General features: G+C 43.5%; 1 protein-coding gene across 6 annotated transcripts in view; it reads right to left on the minus strand.

Moving 5' to 3' along the window:
* Positions 1-6,295: 6,295 nt before the first annotated feature.
* Stau2 (staufen double-stranded RNA binding protein 2) overlaps positions 6,296-20,125 on the minus strand; it is a 292,336-nt gene continuing 278,506 nt past the window's right edge. For all 6 annotated transcript variants that reach the window (XM_029474163.1, XM_021172712.2, XM_021171933.2 and 3 more), the window contains 2 exons: positions 8,438-8,526; positions 6,296-7,359 (listed from right to left, as the gene is read on the minus strand). In XM_029474163.1, coding sequence (XP_029330023.1) covers positions 7,266-7,359; positions 8,438-8,526 — 183 coding nt within the window. In that variant the 3' untranslated portion in view covers positions 6,296-7,265. The remainder of the gene's footprint in view (positions 7,360-8,437; positions 8,527-20,125) is intronic.

Here is a 20,125-nt window from a genome sequence, read left to right on the forward strand (position 1 = left end):
AGGGAGTCAGATCTCATTACAGATGGTTGTGAGCCACCATGTGGTTGCTGGGATTCGAACTCTGGACCTTCAGAAGAGCAGTCGGGTGCTCTTACCCACTGAGCCATCTCACCAGCCCCCTGATGATGGTCCTAATGGGCTGTCTTCTTAGCTGCTCCAGCCACTCACTGCATTTTTGGTTATCCTACACCCTTCTGGTGTCCTCTTCCTACTATTCCAATTCTTTGTCACTCCCCCCCCCCCCCCCCCCCCCCCCGTGAGCACCTCTCTTCAGCTCACCCTTAAATTCTGGTGCTTCCCAAGGCTTTGTCCCTTAGCCTTTTGTTCTTCTTAAGTCTGAAATTATCTAGAAAAGTGGTTCTCAACCTTCCTTATGCTGTGACCCTTTAATACAGTGCCTCAGGTTGTGGTGATCTTGAATCATACAATTATCTCATTACTTCTTCATAACTGTAATTTTGTCACTGTTATGAATCATAATGTAAACATTTGATATACAAGATATCTCATATTCAATGCCTCCCAACAGGGTCACTACCCACATGTTGAGAACTACTGATCTAGAAGGTGTTTAGTAAGGCATCATCCAAATGATCATTGCTTACAATACCCTCTATCCTGGGCATCAACACTCAGCCTCTGTTGCCAGTTGGAGACCTTTTATTGAATGTCCCACACTTATGTCAGTTTCCTATTGTCCCTTGCCCAGCTCTCCAAGTCAGGAGCCTGGATGGCCCAACCTACCCTATGTGGGAATGCAGCATTAAGTAAGGCCTGCCACCTCTGTTTTCTAAGGAGGTGTGGCAACGGCACTATGTCTGGCTTAGACCTGACATTTCAAAGGCTTGTTCCAGGACTTCAAGGACTATGCACACCTTCTTAGGTCTATGTTAGCTTTTCCCATCTGCCCTTGCCTCTTTAGGGGTCTTATTCACCAGGGTTCTTCCTCAGCTGAGCACCTAATTATAATTTCTGGCACACAGTAGTTGATCAATATTTATTGATTAATTCATTGATGTCTTCTAGTCAATCATAAGTCATGTTTATGAGTGCTTACTCTGTGCCACATATAGCTCAAAACACTTTGGATGTATTGACTCATAGAATTAATGTATTTAATCTATATAACTACACTACTACCTTGATTTTATAGCTGAGGAAAGTTAAGCTTAATTTACACATCTAGAGACTGAGTGGGGAGACCAAGAATTGAATGCACTGGTAATCTGACCCCAGCCTTCGAACTCCACTCTTCGATTTTTTTTTTTAATTATTATATGTGTGTGTGTGTGTGTGTGTGTGTGTGTGTGTGAGTGTATAGATTTGTGCATGTGAGTACAGGTGCCTGCAGAGGCCAGAAGAGTTGAAGTCACAGACAGTTGAGCTGCCTCATGAGGGTACCAGGAGTTGTACTCCAGACCCCCAACTCTGTTTTGTTTTGTTTTGTTTTGTTTTTTAAGACAGGGTTTCTCTGTGTAACAGGGACTGGCTGTCCTGGCACTTGCTTTGTAAACCAGGCTGGCGTTGAACTCATGCTCCTAGCGATCCTCCTGGCTCTGCCTCTCAAGTACAATTATAGGCATGTGCTACTATGCACGACTCAGACCCCCAACTCTTATCAACACCCACCACTGCTTCTTTGGTGGTGGATGGAGAAGAAACAAGTTAACAGTTGGACAGGGTGGAGGTGGTGGTGATGAGGAGGTTGGTGCTGAGAAAACCTCAATGTTCACAAGGATTTACCACCAGGGGAAACCATGCATCTTGATTACCATTGGCCAAGCCAAGTACTACATTAAGAAAAGCAGGCTTAGCGGGTAGAATGTCTTTTCAGTGCTACATTTGTGGCTACTGGCCTGAGTCTTCACACTGCTTCGTCCATAAACATTGTAGCTGTAGTGGAGCTAATCACAAAGAGCTCCAGTGCATTCGATTGGGTATCTGTAGAAGCTGCAACCTCTCATCTCCCTACTCAGTCTGGGTCTTTGCCAAATCTGGGTGCTCATGAGTCACGTTGAGTTGACGAAGGCAGAAGAATGAGGTATGATCAGTGGCTGGGATCATTCTGGAAAATGACTCTATGTGGGAGGTTTGGGGGAGGCTCAAGAGGAAAAGCTCCCCCCCCCCCGACACCTCTTTCTTTTTAAACTGTTCATTCCTGAAGCTGATGAGAAGACAGACTCATCTGTTCTCGCCAGAGCCCTCCTCCAGAGCAGTACATTTCCTCATTCTTCTCCAAGGCAAGCACTTTAGTTTGCAATCCAAATTTCTGATTCTATCTATTGTCTGTCTCCTACTCACACAAGCCATCAAGTCTCTTCCCTACTTTGAACACCCTTGAGCAAAGTTTGCAAGAAAATAAAACTAAGATTGCCTCTGTGTTTACCCCTCTCCATTATGGACTCAAACTTCTCTTCTATCAAAACCTCTCAGGAAACAAAGGCAGAGGAGTTGCCTTGGATGCTCTGATGTGTAGAGACCAGGATGGAGAACCTTGCTACTGCCTTGCCCCACCCCCTTGTTATTGCTCTAGTTGAAGGAAAGGAGGCTTATATAAAATATGCTAATTTAAGATGACTGGAAATGTTTTCTTTTTTTGCTCTAGGTAGTTTTATGACTCATTCAGGATACTTCTGCAGTTCATAAGAACCTTGGAACCAAAGTCTGAAAGGGTTAAACATAGCCAAACAAAGCCATACAGCCTTGACAAACTTAAAAGCTGTCTGTGACACTTGGGAGAATGGTATTCAGTTATTTAAGCTTCCCTGTCATCTACCTTGAGAGTAAGGTCTAGCACATGATTAAAAAGTGTCTTACTTCCCTGGGAAGTGTGGCAGGTAGCCACACTGTTGGGTTGCAATGCTAAGCAGTGTTTCTGTCTTTGCAAATGACTACTCCACCTAGTGGGGCAGTCATACTGGCACAATGTAAATGAGGGTAAGCTTCTGTTTCAGGATGGGTCAGCCAGGTAGCAGCTTTCCTAAGACTCTAGAATGAAGTCAAAAGAGAAAGATGGTGTTTCTTCCAGTGTCTGTGCACTAGGATTCTGTTTCTGGCCATGTTTTCCCATGAGTGCATATAGGAAGCAGGCGGTGGTTTAGGGAGACAGCAGGGGAACTGAGAGAGATGGTGAGCTTTCTAGTTCCACCTAACCTACTACTTCCTGGCTCCAGTTGGCATCTGGATTTCTGCCCTTAGGTTCTGTGAAACACCCTCTGGCTTCGTACCAAATCTCCCATTGCTGGTTTTACTTGCCTTTCCTAACTATAGTGGGAAGAATCCTTTCAAGTGTTTGATAAAAATTTCATAACCATCTGAGACAGAATTTCAGTGACTATGGGAGAGAAGTTTAGAGCTACAGTGTTCTGGTGGTGGTGGTGTGTCATCATTTTATGCATGTGGAAATGAGATGCAGGAGGTTCATTCAATGTCTAAACTAGGTTCTTAGAGTCGGTCAATAAACTGTTGTTCTTCTAATATCCATTAGTGGGCTAAAATGCTGGGTTTCCTTTTTATATATGTGTACATTTATGTTTGGTTATTTATTGCTCTCAAATGTATTTATTCGTGGTGCGAGTGTGTGCACACATCTGTCAGAGCATGACTAGAGATCAGAGGACAGCTTTCAGGAGTCAGTTCTCTCCTACCTGGTGGCTCTGAGGATTGAACTTGGGTCACCAGGCTTGGTAGCAGGTGCCTTTACCTCCTACCTAGGTTGTCAACTCAGGCCCCATGTGCACATCCTCAACAACTCTACATGCTCCTTCCTACATCTTCTTATTCTCAGGTTTTAGATGGAAAGCTGAAGGCTGAAGATGTTAAATGACTTCAATAAGGTTACAAGTTAAGATAACTAGTTTATTCTCTCAGGCAAGAGGCTGTATCCAAGCAGGCCCGACTTCTCTGTCCAGGTCACCGCTCACACAATCAGAGAGGAATCTTCTTGAGGCAGATGTTTCCATTATTCATGCAGTCAACAATTTCCAAGTGCTTGATATATTAAGTATCCAACTTTCTATACTGAGTACTTACTGGATTAAGTATTGTTTCAGGCAGAAGACAATATCCATTGAAGGTTAAAGAGTGTTCACTCTAGTAAATGTGCATGGGGGAGAAATGGAAGACATTTATGTGAAATAAGGTGCATGTCTAGAAATATATGTGTGGTGGCATAAGCCTATAATTCCGCATGAACAAGGCTCAAGGAAGAGGCTCATGAGCTCAGGGCCAACCTAGAAAATAAAGATACAGAGCATGCTCTGGACAGTTATTGTCCTCACTCACATCATCAGGATTTACACACCAGTACATAGGTTTGGACACATTCCCAAAGTCACCAAGGCATTCTGGGAGACTCTGGATAATAAGCTAAGCTTCCCACCCGCACCCCCCTCTGCGTGTGATGTGTCCATGTGGGTATTTGCACATGGAGGCCAGAGGTTGCTGTGCCATCTCCAATTGCTTCCTGCTTTATTTGTTTGAGACAAAGTCTCTCACAGAACCTGGGAGCTCAGTAATTTAGCTAGACTGTCCTGCTGAGAGTTTTCTTCTGCCTGTCTCTGCTCTGCCTCCTGTGTGTGTGTGTGTGTGTGTGTGTGTGTGTGTGTGTGTGTTTGTCAGAAGCATGCCACTCCACCCAACTTTTCCATGGGTGCCGGTGATCAGAACTTAGGTCTTCACTAGGCCCAAAGTTAAAATTTTCAGATATCTTACTTTCACTCTATGGTGTACAATATTGGTTGAAACTTCAAGGGGTGGGGGGTAGAAAGGATCATAACTGAGAATATGTTCTGGGGAGAAGGATCCCAGACAACTTCTTAGAAGGGTCACCCCAGAAAAGGGGAGGAACTTCTGTCATGGCCTGATGGGTGGTGTCTCACCACTGATCTTTGGCAAGTAGTAGTGGAAAAGATAGTCAGAGTTCCAGAATGCACTATTATATTTCCAATTAAAATGTGAAAACAAACCTTTTTCATGAAGCACATTGGCCTCAGCTCTAGGAAGTGACTACAAAGGTCTGTGATGATTGAGACAAGCTGAAAGCAGACACTGTAATTGATAGAGAAGATAAGTCAATCTGTGTCCTTTAAAGAATAATGAGTTCCATTTTTCATCAAAAAGATCTCCTTGTGCTGAAGAAACATCCTTTCAATAAATCTGCTTAATGGTTTCCCCTCTAATGATATATAACGTTGGGCTGTGCTGAGCCGCTGCAGAGGGCCTTGCCAGGGATGTAGGCCACCCATCATTTGCATTGGTAATTCAACAGGAAAAAAGAAGAGGAAAAAAAAAAAAAAAGACAGACAGAACAAGCAGAAGCTGCATAGAAGCATCACTGCTCCAGGAACTACACCAGTGCCTTTCTGGGCAGTTCTAGAAGGTAGAGGTGCAGGATTTGGGATGAGGAACCAATATTTATGCAAATGTCGAGTCTCCAGACATCTCTGCTGCTCTGGGGGTTTTGAAATGATTCAGCTGGCCAGACAGCCCTGGTTAAATGCTTCGGATACCTGAGTGGTGAGAACTGAGGACTTTTGTGTCCCTTGAGCTTGCCACCTGCCCACAGACCTGCCCAGCTCACTGTTGTTGTAGAAGATTGTGCTGTTTACTGTGCATGACTTCAGAGGCCCTGAAGGAAGTGGGCTTTCACCTCACCCAGGTGCTGAAGCCTCAGCGGTCCTTGCTGATCAAGGGCCCACATCCTGCCAAGGGAATGAGTTAGGAGCCCCTGTGTCCTCGATTACGCAGCAGGACTGTGCCCAAGCACCCCTGAGAACCCCAACTCTACAAACGTGTTGTTCTTTTCACTGGGACCCAGCCTTATGTAACCACGCTTACTTCCTCCAAGGGCACCGAGCCCTCCCAATACCGCTGGACTTCCCCACATGGGAGTCATCAACCCCGGAGTTATTTCCTTATGGCGCTGTTTGTTTATTCTCCAGTCGCGCGTGTGAGTCAGCCAGATCGAGATGTGTAGTGGTTTTGCTTGTGAAATCTTACATAATTCTATCCCTATTGTCAGGTTGGGCCGAGTAGTTAGACCTTATAGTATTTTCTCATTTCGCAATGTTTGCAAATCAATAAGGAGAAAGCCTGAACAATGAGGTGACAAGCTGGCCAGACCAGGCCCTCCTTAGACCCCAGTCGCCCAGGAGGCCACCTGCAGTTTCGCAGAGACAGTCACTTTTAATTCCATGGCTGGGTAGGATAGTGAGGCTGGGTGGTGACCTTCCCCACAGATTTCACAACGCTGACATTTTAAAAGGCAGGAGGAAGGGACTGAAGGAACAACTCATACAGAAACGGAACAAATCTTTACTGCATTTGCCCCACGCTGGATTCCAACATGCTGGTCCAGAGCGTGATTGGCTAGAAGCTTCTCCAACAGGCATTCCATTCCCCACCATGTACAGAATTTATTTTGATCCAACTCACTGTTCCGAGTCCAGAGGCAGTTACTAGAGACACTCGATGCGAACAGTGAGTGGCTACAACACACAGATGGGGGTGGGCACAATTTCCACGACAGCGTAGACTCCTGGAGCGATGGGCAGAGGCAAGACGCCCCCTCGATGGCTGATGGCATCCTATAGAACAAAACCCACAACTGCTTGGTTTTGTTTCATTTTGTCTTTTTAAAAGTCCCGAAATATATGGAAACTACTTGTTCCTAGTAGTATTTATATTTAAATCAGTTATCAGACCTGATTTGAAACAGTTGTTTGCATACATCCTTGTGCTATGCACCTTAAAATAATTTGTGTGTATGTGCAAGATGAAGGTCACAAATATCTGCATAAAAAGAGAAACTGAGACTATATGAGGACAAGCATCACATTCCACAGCACGTCAGTGGTTAATTTCTGAATTGTCAAGCATTATTTCAAACAAGAGAGAGTAGAACAACACACTTGCCACGACAAAGCAATTGCAAGGACAGAACCAAGTCATTTTAAAACTGTAGCCTTGTTTCTAACACTTTTCATTAATTGTTATTTTTAAGCTCCAGTAGTAGGATCAGATTTCTGCTGCCTCTGGGCAAGTGAGTTATGATCTGATCTCAAGTTCCAAGGGAAATGCTCAAAGTTTTATTTTCCCCCAGTTGAATAAACAATACCAAGTACATTATCTCCTGTGTTAGAATAGTGTTGTCTTCACATAAGACTCATAATGGTATTAGTCATTCATTTCCTAGAACACAGACACCCTCGTGCGTGCTGACAGGTTTATACGGACGCAGTGGCAGCCGTGGGTTCTGGGAGCTGCTAGATGGCCGACTTTGATTTCTTGCAGTCCTGAGAGATGGAGGCCGGCTTCGCCTGGTTACTGTCGGCTTTCTCCCGCAGATGCTTGGCTTGTCTGAAAGATTAATACATTAACAAGAGCTGAGGTCTGGGCTGTACATCTTTAGACATGTTTATTAGCAGACGGCACACAGGATTCAAAGGTCACCACAAAAGTGACATTTTAAAGTGAAACAACAATATTTATGCTCAGATAGTCTGCTGATGAGATCATGTGGAAATGGTTTTGATTAAATTAGCTTATAAATGGTTGCCAATCTATAGACAACCTAAAACGCCATGCCTGTTTACCAAACGCTTCTCATGCTCTTCTTACCTTTTAATATAAATGACCAAATGTGTTTTGTTTTGTGCTTTTTCTGGTATGTTCATTTAACTGCAGAATCAACATATCTGCTTTTTCCTTCCCAGACTCTATGTTTTAATTTTAATTCTGGTGGTATCTTCTATGTGTGCTCTGAGATGACACCAGCCATTATTATTGCTTTGAAAACATTAGACTCTATACTGTAAATATAACTGGCTTTCTACTTTGCTAGTATGCATTGGGTCTCTAAGGAAGCCCAAAACTCAGTCCCTTTCTTAGCAACTTATGGTCAAATCTCCCAAACCCCAGAAGTTGGCGCTCAGGAGTAATGATTACATTTGCATGTTGCAGGGTCCCCAGCACTCCTGTTTCTGAGGCAGAATGTGCTAATGTCCCACACAAAGTAAAAAATTTAAAAAAAAAAAAAAACAATGTAGCAAAAAAAGAAGAAGAAGAAGAAGAAGCAGGGACTGCTTCCAAGGCTACTCCACACTCCCAGTTGCACTGTAAAATGTGAGTGCAATTTTTTTTTCTCAAAAACTGAGCTGGAGAGAGAATGCTTGGCAGTGTGCAGTGAGGACAGTCCCCTGTCAGCTCTGAGCTGTCTACAGTCCACAGGACTGTCATGATGTCCCTCAATGGCCAACTCACAGCTTAGAACATCCATTCTAGAAAAGTTGATTATGACTGTATATATGCTTTTCATTCATCTGTATGTAACTGAGGTATGAAGAATTTTGGAAGATTTAGATGTTACTCTCTGGTTTTTTTTTTAAACTATACACTTATCATATCTCATGTTTTGTATAGATACAAAAGTACTCACTTTTCAAGAGAACCCTTTTCAACATTCACCGCCCCATCAATTGATTCCAGTCCTTGTTCAGAAAACTGTTTCAAGGCACTTAAGGCTGCCTAAAAGGGAAAACAAATGGGGAAGCATTCACTGATATTTTACAAAATGAACAAGTGACTGTAAAAGAAAGCCAGGACACACAGACTATCATTTTCTGTGCTTTTAGGCATGTGTGTGCTGCCTGCGCCTGCATGATAGTATGCGTGGCCACGAGCACACATGCTCTGGCTCCTGTACCCAGATCCTCTGTCAGGGGATGGGGAAAAGACTCAGCAGAGTGCCCTCCCTTCTCCGTACTCATAACTTTGCATGATCGTGAAGTTCCATCTGCAAACACAGAAACTTAAAGTGCTCCTTCGGTGATAACTTTGCCTAGTTGCTCCTCACATGGTTGAAACTCTGACATTCTCTTCCCTGAAATGCAAGGACATTGGATTTCCAGCTTCAGTTCTCTTTTCAAAATGTGGCTCCAACCAAAGCACAGAATGGGGAGCAGGAATCACACACAGACTACAGGGTACCCCGAGTGAGAGGGAAAGTCAGACTCCCAGCTCCTGTGGGCTCTGGGAAAGCAGTACTGGCCTAGCAGAGTTTCCGAAGGTGTGGAGAGGCCAGCACAAGCGGCACAAGCGTGGGATGCTCTAAGTGTTGACAGGCTGGTGGAGCCTGGCTGGATAGCTGGGAGGCACCAAAAATGCAATGCTGATAAGATCTACATAACTTGTTGACACTCTTGTGCATGTTCCAAATTGTTAATTCTTTGAGTAAGAATCTGGTTCCTCTTCCCCTCCCCCATTACAAGGGCTTTGTTGAGTCTCTGACAGGTGTCAGCAGTCCCGGGTATCTGAACCTTGGCGAGGCCTGCTGCTTCACACTTGGGGCATCTGGGTTTTCTCAGCTGCCTTTGGAAAGGAGCTTGCTCATGCGGTTTCCCACATAGCTGACTAGGCACATGAGTTCTTTGAAATTTCTTTATGTAGAAATTATCTGGGATGGGTTAATTTTAAATTATGGACTGGGTTTTGGGGAGTGAAGCACAGTTTTAGGATTAAAGGAGCTGAGCAGGTAACCTGTGCAGTTCCCTGACTCCTCTGTCCTTCCTGCCACCTAGGATGCCATACATTGCTGTGGGATGTCTGCTGTAACTGCTCAGCAAAATCAATGATTCAGTTCAAATCGGAAAATCCATACTAGGATTCCTCTTTATTTTATTCTATTTTTTTGAGATAGAGGATCATGTAGACTAGGCTAGTCTCAAGCTCCGTATGTAGCCAAAGACAACTTTGAACTTCTGGTTTTCTTGCCTACACGTAACAATGCTGGCATTACAGGTGACCACGCACCACTGTGACTGCTTTCTGAATTTTGACAAATGCATAATGACATGAATTCACCAGTACAATATTACATTGGGAAGTTGCACACTGTTCTAAAAATCCCGAGACCTGCCTATTTATTCCTGTCTCCCTCCCAATCTCTGACAGCTCTCATTTTTTGTTTCCTGCCTCAGTAACTTCACCTTTCCCAGATGTTCTACTCTGTAGCCTGTTTCAGGCTTTTTGATTTCTTTTCAATGTTCACGTCTCTTTATAGCTGGATAATATTCCACTGCATGCATATATCACAGTTTATTTTATCCCTTCACTTTGGAGAGGCGTCTTGATTGTTCCTAGTTTGGGAAGATTGTGAATAAAATTTCTATAAATGTCTGTGAATATTTTAGCATTAGAAATTTAATTTTAATTTAATATTAAAGAACTTAAATATTTGTCTCCCTTCTTTTTAGTCTGTCTCTTTTGTTTTGTAAGTCACAATTTCAATATGCAACCAAAACATGCAGTTTTCCATTCCAACAAAAGTGTTCAGGAACCATAAGGTTATAGGCCTTTCCATATGGGCCAACCTCTCTTCTGGGCAAGTAAGCTATTACCATTTTTTCCTATAAAAATTTTAATACATTTTGAATGTATTACGTATATGTACATATATATGTGTGTGTGTATACATATGTATGTGTGTGTGTGTGTAAATACATAAATTCAAGCTGCTGTGTCTTTGTTGTTTGCATATATATGGCTTCAGCTGCTATTCTCTCTGTCCCACACTTTCTTTCTTCTAGCGAAACACCTGTGCATCATTTCAATAGTTTCTACATTATAAGTTGTTGGACTATTTTAGGACAAAGATGAGGTTGGTTTTGTCATTGTTGTTGTGGTTTTGTTTTTGTTTGTCTGAGATGGGGTCTCTGATAGTTCAGGCTAGCCTTCCAATCTGTGATGTATCTATAGCCTACTCTGAACATTTTATTCTTTCTGTTACCACCTTCCAAGTGCTTGATTTATAGTTGCGTATCATCTTGCTAGAATACATTAAGGTTTAAAGAGGTTAGTGTGTACTTCTGTGGTGGCTTGAATAGGAATGGCCCCTATAGACTCACAGGGAGTGGCACTGTTAGAAGATGTGGCCTTGTTGGAAGAAATGTGTCACTGTGGAGGCAGGCTTTGAGGTTTTACATATGTACATGTGCATATATATATATATATGTATATTCATATTTTTTCAAGCTCTGCTCAGTGTGGGAAAAAGTCTCCTCTGGGCTGTCTTCTGATCAGGATGTAGAATACTGGGCTCCTCCAGCACCATGGCTGCCTGCACTGCCATGCTTCCTACCATGATGATAATGGGCTAAACCTCTAAAACTATAAACCAGCACCAATGAAATGTTTTCCTTTGTAAGAGTTGCCATGGTTACAGGTCATGGTGTCTCTTCACAGTATTAACCCCCAAACTAAGACACCTTCTCCCTGCCCCAGTTGAAGTTGTGCTTCAGCAGCCGTGGGAGGAAGGTGTTTCTTCAGATGTCTGCACGCCCCCTACCCCCGCAGAGCACTATGGGTCAGATGAGCATTTGAAGTTCCAGCTTCAAGGCCCCACCTTATCCAGAGTTGGTTCATCTTCCTCATTTACTTTCCTTATTGCTTGTGGAGTGACATGTGCCTGCTTTCAAAACTTAAACTCATATTCTAGAGACTCAGATTTAGACAGCTCTTTAACTGCCCCTGGGGTGGTCTGGTAGTCTGGACCAGGAGACTTTGGGGACCCCATGGCGTACTGATGTGTTAAGCACAATCTTGTGGGTGCATGCCCTGCCCTCAGCTTGTTCCATTACTCTGAGCTTCTTTATGACTCCTGCATGAATAAGGGGCATAGAGAACCAGGCCCATACTACCATACTCCAAAGACAAAGTCCTACCAAATGTAAAACACCCCAACTTTGTAATCTGATGAATGCAGAGGTCTTTGTAGATGCAAGACTTTTGAACAAATGATCAGATACCTTGCTCAGATCTGTTAAATAGGTACATTACTGTCAAGAATGCTAATTTTTTTTTGTCATTTCCTACAAACAGATGATAGAAAATCCATTGCATGCCAGGGAATTTTAAGGTGCAATGTGATCTTGCTGCATGAAACTCCTAAGAGTGTCCAGCCTCTTGGGCCTGATCTACTAACAAGAACAGCACAACATACCAATACAAATTTTTATACTTTTGTTTTGGTCAGCATTGGGAATACTGGGCCATGTATTCTACCCAGATTTCATGAAAAACATGTACAGGCTAGCTATAGCCTGTTTTCATTTTTTGCTCTGGTAACACTTGACTTGGTGTAGTCTGGACCCAGGAACCACATGACCTGCTTCTCTAAGGCCAAGACCAAGGCATCTACCTCCTTTACCAGCAGAGAGATACAGGGGAGATGAAGGCCAGGACTTGGAGAGCAGGTTTAGTGTTTTAGCACTTGCAAAATCTTGCAGATGTTATCCATATGTCATTTATGTCCACTGTACTCTGTCGCCACTTAAAGAATGTCCAGCAGGCTGGAATGGCAGTGCACTCTCTTAGATCCACGCCACAAACGGTCTTTCAGAGATCTTGCGTGACTGCCTCTCTCCTCAGGTATGCTCCATGGCTTCTTAGTAACATTTCTTATCTCACCAATGAGCTCATTCAGCCCACAGCTTACTGATAACCCAGAACACAATTGCTTATAAGTATGAGAGGATTTCTTTCTGATTTCCAAAGGGCAAAGGTGGCAATTTATCTTAGCCTGGGTAAACAGTAAGAGCTACCATTTAGTGAACATCATTAGGCTGTAGTCACCTTTTAACTGCATGACCTCAGGTCTTATCATAACTACAAAGCTGGTCTTACACATAAGCAAACAGAAGCCCAAAGAATTCAGTAACCGCTTCAGGTCATTCAGTTGGTAAGTCAGCAATCTGAACCCAAACCAAGCTCTTAGCCACATTACTGAACTTTAGACTGTTCGTATTCAGGTCACAGCCAGCATTACTCCTCTCGACAGCATCATCCAGCATCCTTTGAACTTCTCTTCTGTGCTTAGTCTCCCATTGCTTCACACAGTAGTTGCCTAAGCAGAGTACATACTTATTTCCAATTCTTAGAGAAGAAGTGTATTATCCTGTGGGTATCCTCCAGTCCTCTTGCATTCCCTCGGGTCCTTTCCAAAGCTGCACTCGACATTTCTGCATTATTCACAGTTTCAGCTGACTCCAAATGTCCACAGTCCTTATTTTGGCATTTACACTTCCCCAGGGGCCACAAATGTGATTACTTAGTTCTTCATCTCTTACCATCGTGAAGGTAAGAAATCCTGCTCCATTAACTGGACCCCTTTCCGCATTTTTCAGAAGAAAATGATGACTTGTGGGATGTAGAATTCTGCATTACTAAGAGGTCAGGGTTACAAAGGAGCGTGGACAAAGGTTGATGGTGATGTACACACAGCCAGGCTCTGACTCTGCCTAGGGCAGTAGAGTCGGGTGCCTCTTCTTCCAGACATTCACCAAACACTCTCAAAGCTGCTTTTTCCTGCAGTTGTGTGTCATTCTCTGTGGGAGCAGAGCAGGGCTTTCCTGACATCATCTTCCCTTTTGTTTAATTTATATATTTGTTTACTTTTGAGATAGCAAGAATGAAACTTTCGATCTGGCCCCAGATTGGTCTCAAACTCCCAATCCTCTTGTCTTGGCCACTCCAGTGCTCAGTCACCCACAAGGTTCCACTTCACCTCACCCCACCCCTACCCAATTCACCATCTACTATTTTCCAAGAAAGGATATTTACAGTTTACAGAAATCCATGGAAGGCGACAGGAGAGCTTCTGTCTCTACAGCAGGATGCCTCAAGAGTCAGATTGTGAACACTGCTTGAAAAGCCACATTGCTTTCAGCAAGCCTCAGCTTCATGTTGAGCTCAACAAGCAAAATGAGCTTTTGCTATTGGATCAATTACTTCAGAGAATAATGAGTAATGATGTGGCTTTATGAACAAATTGTAAAACTGAGCAGTCCACAAACATGTCTAAACACTTCCAGAATCTGTCCAGAGGATGGTAAAATCAACAAAATCCTCATGGCTTAACAACTTCAACTGAATGTACTGTTAATTTATTGGAGGTAGCTGCTTTTATAACTTTCAAATATATTATAAACATGACACATAATACTGGAGGACACTTTGAATTCAGGAAAGAAAACCACCCTTATTTGGGCTTCATTATCAAGCCTGATGAAGAGGCAAGTTCTAAATTGTCTCCTTGCTGAGAGTCAATAGATAACAAGATGTTCTGCCCCCTCTGTCTGCAGCCCACCATCTCAGCATGAATGATTTGCTATGTGATACATGTAAACTAATCTTGGGGAGTCGTGGGAAGAATCAACTCTGGGTCCTTAATGAGGCACATCCTGAATGATGCTAACCCAAGTTGTGTAACTTCCCACTCACAGTCGATTCCAGAATTTCAAAGATACACTAACATAAGAACCAGAGCCCTCCATAAGTCTTCGGCAATAAACAAATAGACAACTCAATGATTTCATTTCGAAGGTCAGAAAATGTTTTTCTAGCAAGTCAAAACAAACATACTCAGCGTCTAATGGATGTGACCACAACCTACGAGCTACACTTTCAAACCTCAGCTTTTTGTGAGTGAACCTGTTCTGTGACTTAAAAAAATAGGAAAAGAAAAGGAAAAAAAGGCTCTTCTCATCTCTGCATGTGTGAGTGTGAGTGTGTGTGTGTGTGTGTGTGTGTTTAGGGACAAGGAGAGGGGGTTGTAGTGGCGGTGTAGGTGAGGGAAGTACATGAGTGGTATGTGTGTTGGGGTGCATGGATATGTGAGTGTGTGTGTGTGTGTGTGTGTGTTTGTGCGCACACAGTGCACCCACATGTGTTTCTGTTAGAGGAAGGAATCTGCATAGATACACAGAAATATTTTTGTTCTCAAAAGGTTTTACAACTGTTCTGTGAGTAAAGCCCCACATCCCTAGAATAGATGTCGGTACAATTTCATGTGTGCCTTGTTTTGGATGTTGTTATAGCAATGCCGGAAACATGATGCCAATGAGATTATTTTCCATGCCTACTTGCTGAACTTCTGGGGTGTGTGTGTGTGTGTGTGTGTGTGCGTGTGCACACACACACAAAAGCATGTGCACAAACCAGAAGGGAGATACATCTTTCCAGTCTCTTTTGCTATCTTTGACTTTCCTCTTGTCAATCAACAAACGATGTTGACACCACCACTTGCTCTTTCTGCTTTCTTCTCCAGGGATCAGCATGCAATGAGAAGGTCACAGCGCTGAGACAATGGTCTTAATGAGAGAAATGTAGATTTTAACTCATCACTTCTGCACAGTAGTTGCTCATGCAGCTTTGAACAAGATGCCCAGTGGATGCTTTTATTTCCTTTGCTTCTGTCCTATTTTCCCAGCAACTCCAATCCTAGTTCCCAGAAACAGGCTACTCCTATCAAAGTCAGCAGTAACCACACACCCATATTCAAGTAAGCCTTCTGGGTTTGTTTTGTTTTGTTTCTTCTCCCAAAGTGCCTACTCATGGAGAGCTCTTGCAGGTTGGGGGTTAGAGCTAACTGCAGGATTCTGTTCAGAAAGCCCACAGTTAATTAAATCAGGGTCTTGTCAGAAGGAAATGATAGCTTTTTAAAAAGCAAATATCCTCAGAGAAAGACTCTCCTGAATTCTCATCTAAATAACTGGACCAACCAACCAACCAACCAGCTAGAACAAACCAGAATGTCCTTGACTAAACATAAAGATTGCACATACAGACTTGTGTTTCTGACTGTATCACACTGGGGTAGGCCCTTTGATCTCCTTCATTTCAGGTGTGACTTTTATATTACAAAGAATTACACTGAGCTTCAATTAATGTGCTTGCTGCCCTGCCTGCCAACCATTCCATTCTAGCATGTGCTTTTCATGCTAGAAATTCATGCTTCCACAAATCTATCAGCTCAGGCAATTTCCATAGAATTGGCACTTTAGAAGATGGCTTGCACTTGAAGAGAAGGAATGTCTGCATGCTAAGGTGAAAATTACTTGTTATGGAAAAAAAATAATTAAAGGGTAGATGATGAGAGCCATGCAGATTTTCAATAGTCTCCTAAAACAGGTGTATAGACTTTAGAATTTGGGGGATGACTTTAAAGATAAGCATTGGGGTAGAGACTTGGCCATCACCTATGTTTCTGTGGCTAGGATGTCAGAACGGGGAATCCGGGTAGCTGTGACCTGGACGATGCAGAGCGGAGCTTGGCAGAGCTGACTGAGGAATGCTTTTCATGTGATGGTATCTGCACAGCCATGGCCTCCTTTGTTTCCCCAACATCGTTCCTGTTTTGTCTTGGTTCGATTATTTTGATCATTTAATGTGAAGTCTCCTTTGTTTTGTTTAGTTGTATGCTGTTATTCTGAGATAGGGTCTCACTATGTAGATGGGGCTGGCCCCGAACTCTTAGAGATCCACCTATCCCTGCCTCCCTGAGGGCTGGTATTAAAGGTTTGTGCTACCACAGCTGGCTTTGTAAACAGGCATCTCAGGAATCTGCAAGCCACCTCACCCACTCCCTAGTGGGAGGTGATTAGGACATTGCAGGCCATGCCTGCCACATGGACTGTGGGAACTCTTCCTCCTCTTCCTTTTCATTCCTTGGCTACAAAGTGAGCATTTTGGGCCTACCTGGGTTCCTGTCTAATATGCTGCTTTGCCACAGGCCCCAAATATCAGGGCTAATGAATTATGGACTGAAAGATCCCAAACTATGAACCCAGATATATCTTTTCACTTTCTAGGCTGACTGTCTGTAAGCTGATTGTTGTAGTGATGAAAAAGGGAAATAATATAGTGTATGTCAGGTCTAGACTAAACTTCCAGCTCTATTGTGGATCACCTGGGTGTCCTTATACAAATAACCTGCTCATTACTTGCAAGTTGAAGACTTCACCTCCTACTTAAGTAGTACCCGGATTCTAGTGATATTTAAATGAATAAGCTTTCTCTTCAGTCATAAAAATATATATACATGTATATACATCTATATTACATATCATTTAGGTGTGTGTGTGTGTAAAATCTGTGGTAGCTTGAATGAGAATGGCCCCCATAGACTCATATATTCGAATGGTTGGTTCCTAGGTAGTCGAATTATTTGGGAAGAATTAGGAAATATGGCCTTATTGGTGTGTCACTGGGGATGGGTTTGTAGTTTCAAAAGCCCAGGCCAGACTCTCTCTGTGTTTTTCTCTGTCTCCTCTTCCTCCTCCCCCTCCTCCTCTTCTTCCTCCTTCTTCTCTTCCTCTTCCTTTCCCCTTCCCTCTCCACCCCTCCTTCCCTCCCTCTCTGCCTGCTGCCTATAGATTAGGATGTAAAGCTCTCAGCTATTGCCCAAGTACCACACCTGCCTGCTTCTCACCATGATGATCATGGACTAACCCTCTGAAACTGCTTCTCACCATGATGACCATGGACTAACCCTCTGAAACTGCTTCTCACCATGATGACCATGGACTAACCCTCTGAAACTGCTTCTCACCATGATGACCATGGACTAACCCTCTGAAACTGCTTCTCACCATGATGATCATGGACTAACCCTCTGAAACTGCAAGCAAGTCCCCCTGCAAATGCTTTGTTTTATAAGAGTTGCCTTTGGTAATGGTGTCTCTTCACAGTAATAGAACATAACTAAGTCTCTCTCTCTCTCTCTCTCTCTCTCTCTCTCTCTCTCTCTCTCTCTCTCTCTCTCGTCTCTCCTCTCTCTGTTCCTTTCTTGTTTCTCTTAAGTTTTCAAGCTTACTGACTTCTTATTTTTATTTGTACAGAAATCCTAGAATAGCATCCTGTGACTTCACACCTAACAATACAAAAAATAAATATTTATGTCATATAATTCCATGTTAAAATTTCCTTGGCAGTCTCAAATATATCATCTTACATCTCTAGTTTTTATGGAGTATTCAATTGGCCAGTCTCCTAAGTCCTCAGAGTCCTGTTGTAGCAGAACCATGCTGCCCATGACCTCGTGGTATCTGGATCTAACTTTGTCTGGTGTAAAGGGCCTGGCAGGTGGGATTAGTTAAGGTCCTTGAAACCATATGCTTAGCTTGCATTATGCAGGTGGACCCAATCTATTCACATGAGCTCTTCAAATTAGAGAACCATTCCCAGCTGTGGTAAGATGAGGGCAGATGTTAGAGGAGGTGACATCACAGACCATGAACAACAACAACAAAAAAAGTAGCTTCTAGAAGCTGGGAAGGCAAGAAAATAGATTAACTGGAGCCTACAGAAGGTAGTGTATATAAACTAAACTATAAGCTACCACATTTGTAACTGCTACAGCAGTCACAGAAGACAAATAGGATATTTTAAAGAGGGCTGCAAGTCACATCGATTCTCTCCTGCACCAAAGTTGATGTTAATTCTGAGAAGGACACCATGAAAACCTAAGAGGCCAGTGCAGAAGGAGGTGAGACCTGAAAGAGAACAGGGTGACAGAACGTCCCTCCTACAAGCCAGATCTCCCCAAGCCAATCTTTACGTCACCATCATTACGTCACTGTCCACCTCAATTCTTTAATGGTCTCTTACCTTTAGAATATAATCCAACCTTTCCCTATGGACCTATGGGCCTCTCTCCTTATTCCTTCCTGTACTGAACCCCACTCTGTTCCTCCTCAGACAAACGCCTTCCCCAGCGGGTGCTTCCAGTTACACTTCTGGCAACCAGCTGCCTGCCCACTCCTAGGTCTTTTATGGGGAGGCCTCCTCTGATGCCCACACCCCTCACATACCTTTGTTTATGCTGCTCAAAGCACTTGTTACAATCCATCATTATTCCCTTGAGGAAAGGCCCTGGTCTGCATGACTCACCTCTGGGTGTGACCAGTCATTGAACAAATATCTATTGAGAACCCAGTGCTGTGCTCAGTACTAGGAAAACCCACATCAACATACATGCCTCTTAAGTCAGGAGAAAGGCATTTGAATAGTGGCCCTGTGATCTGATCAGTGCAGTAATGAAGGCTAGGCAAGGGTGACACCAAGAAAGAACAAAAGCCAAACAGGGGCTGCATGGGGGATGAGACAGACAGATAGATAGATAGATAGATAGACAGAAAAAACCCTTTTAGCCCAAAGCCCTTGGGTGAGGCTGGGAGTATAATCAGGGACTGGGAGCCAGGTGTGTGCTGGGGCCAGTGTTGAAGCTTCCATATAGAAAGAAAAGGAGCCTTATGGTGGGAAAGATTAGGCCAAGCGGATGCCACAAAGAATAGGGATTCCAAAAGGAAGGAGCCTTGTGTTCAGGAGGGTAGGAGGACCCTGAGGGAAGACCCAGTGAGGCTTGGTAGCTTGTGCACACTATCAGACAGCAGGTGGCTGTCTCTCAGTCAGGGTTGCTCACAAGGACATGGTCACCCACACAGAGATCCCAAGTACTCCTGCAGTTGGATGAGGGTTACTGGTGAGGTGACATTAGTATGAATTCAGTGTTCAGGGTGCTCATGGAGAGGGCCAAATATGGCCGAGCTTCACCACTGGCCATGTAAGAAAGTGTCTATCTCATGCCTCCCTCAGTATTGCCATTGAGGAAACAAGACTGATGAAACCATCCTAGTGTAGGGATTCGCTGATGGGAGGTTAAGAGTCTTTGGAGGGTTCTGCCATGTATAAGCAGCGTTGATAAATGTTAAACTGATTCTCCAAGTTAAAGAAAATGCTGAGTCAGTGAGTTGTCTCAGCAGGTGAGTGCTGGTGACTCAGGCTCAACCCCTATAACCTATGTGGTAGAGGGTAAGGGTCCTCTGATCTCCACGCATGCACACTCATGACGATATTACACACAAATGGCGGAGTGTGTGTGAGAGAGAGAAAGAGAGAGAATGATCACAGCATCTATTGAGACTCCCACCATGGCCAATGGCAAGCTTCCAAGAGACTTCAGTGAACTCAGATGTGTGCCCAAGTGGCAAATATGGACTCATGGAATCTAGTTCAGCACCCACCTAACTGCATATAAATGCCATGCAGTTGAGCCAGCTCCCGGAATCCTGAAGCAAAGTGGGAATTACAGCTGAACAAACGTAGGCTGAACAGCTTCTTTCTTATTAGCCACAATCTTGGGCAGGTAAAAACATGAACTACTAAATGATCTAGTTTGAGATGCTGATGAAGCGCTTACTTAATGCTATGGACTTCTTGTTTCCAAATTCATGAAGTCTTCACCTATAGCCTAACAGACTTCTACCCTAGTAAAGATGTCACAGAGACT

Source organism: Mus caroli, chromosome 1 (genome assembly GCF_900094665.2).
Source record: "Mus caroli chromosome 1, CAROLI_EIJ_v1.1, whole genome shotgun sequence".
Taxonomy (NCBI): domain Eukaryota; kingdom Metazoa; phylum Chordata; class Mammalia; order Rodentia; family Muridae; genus Mus; species Mus caroli.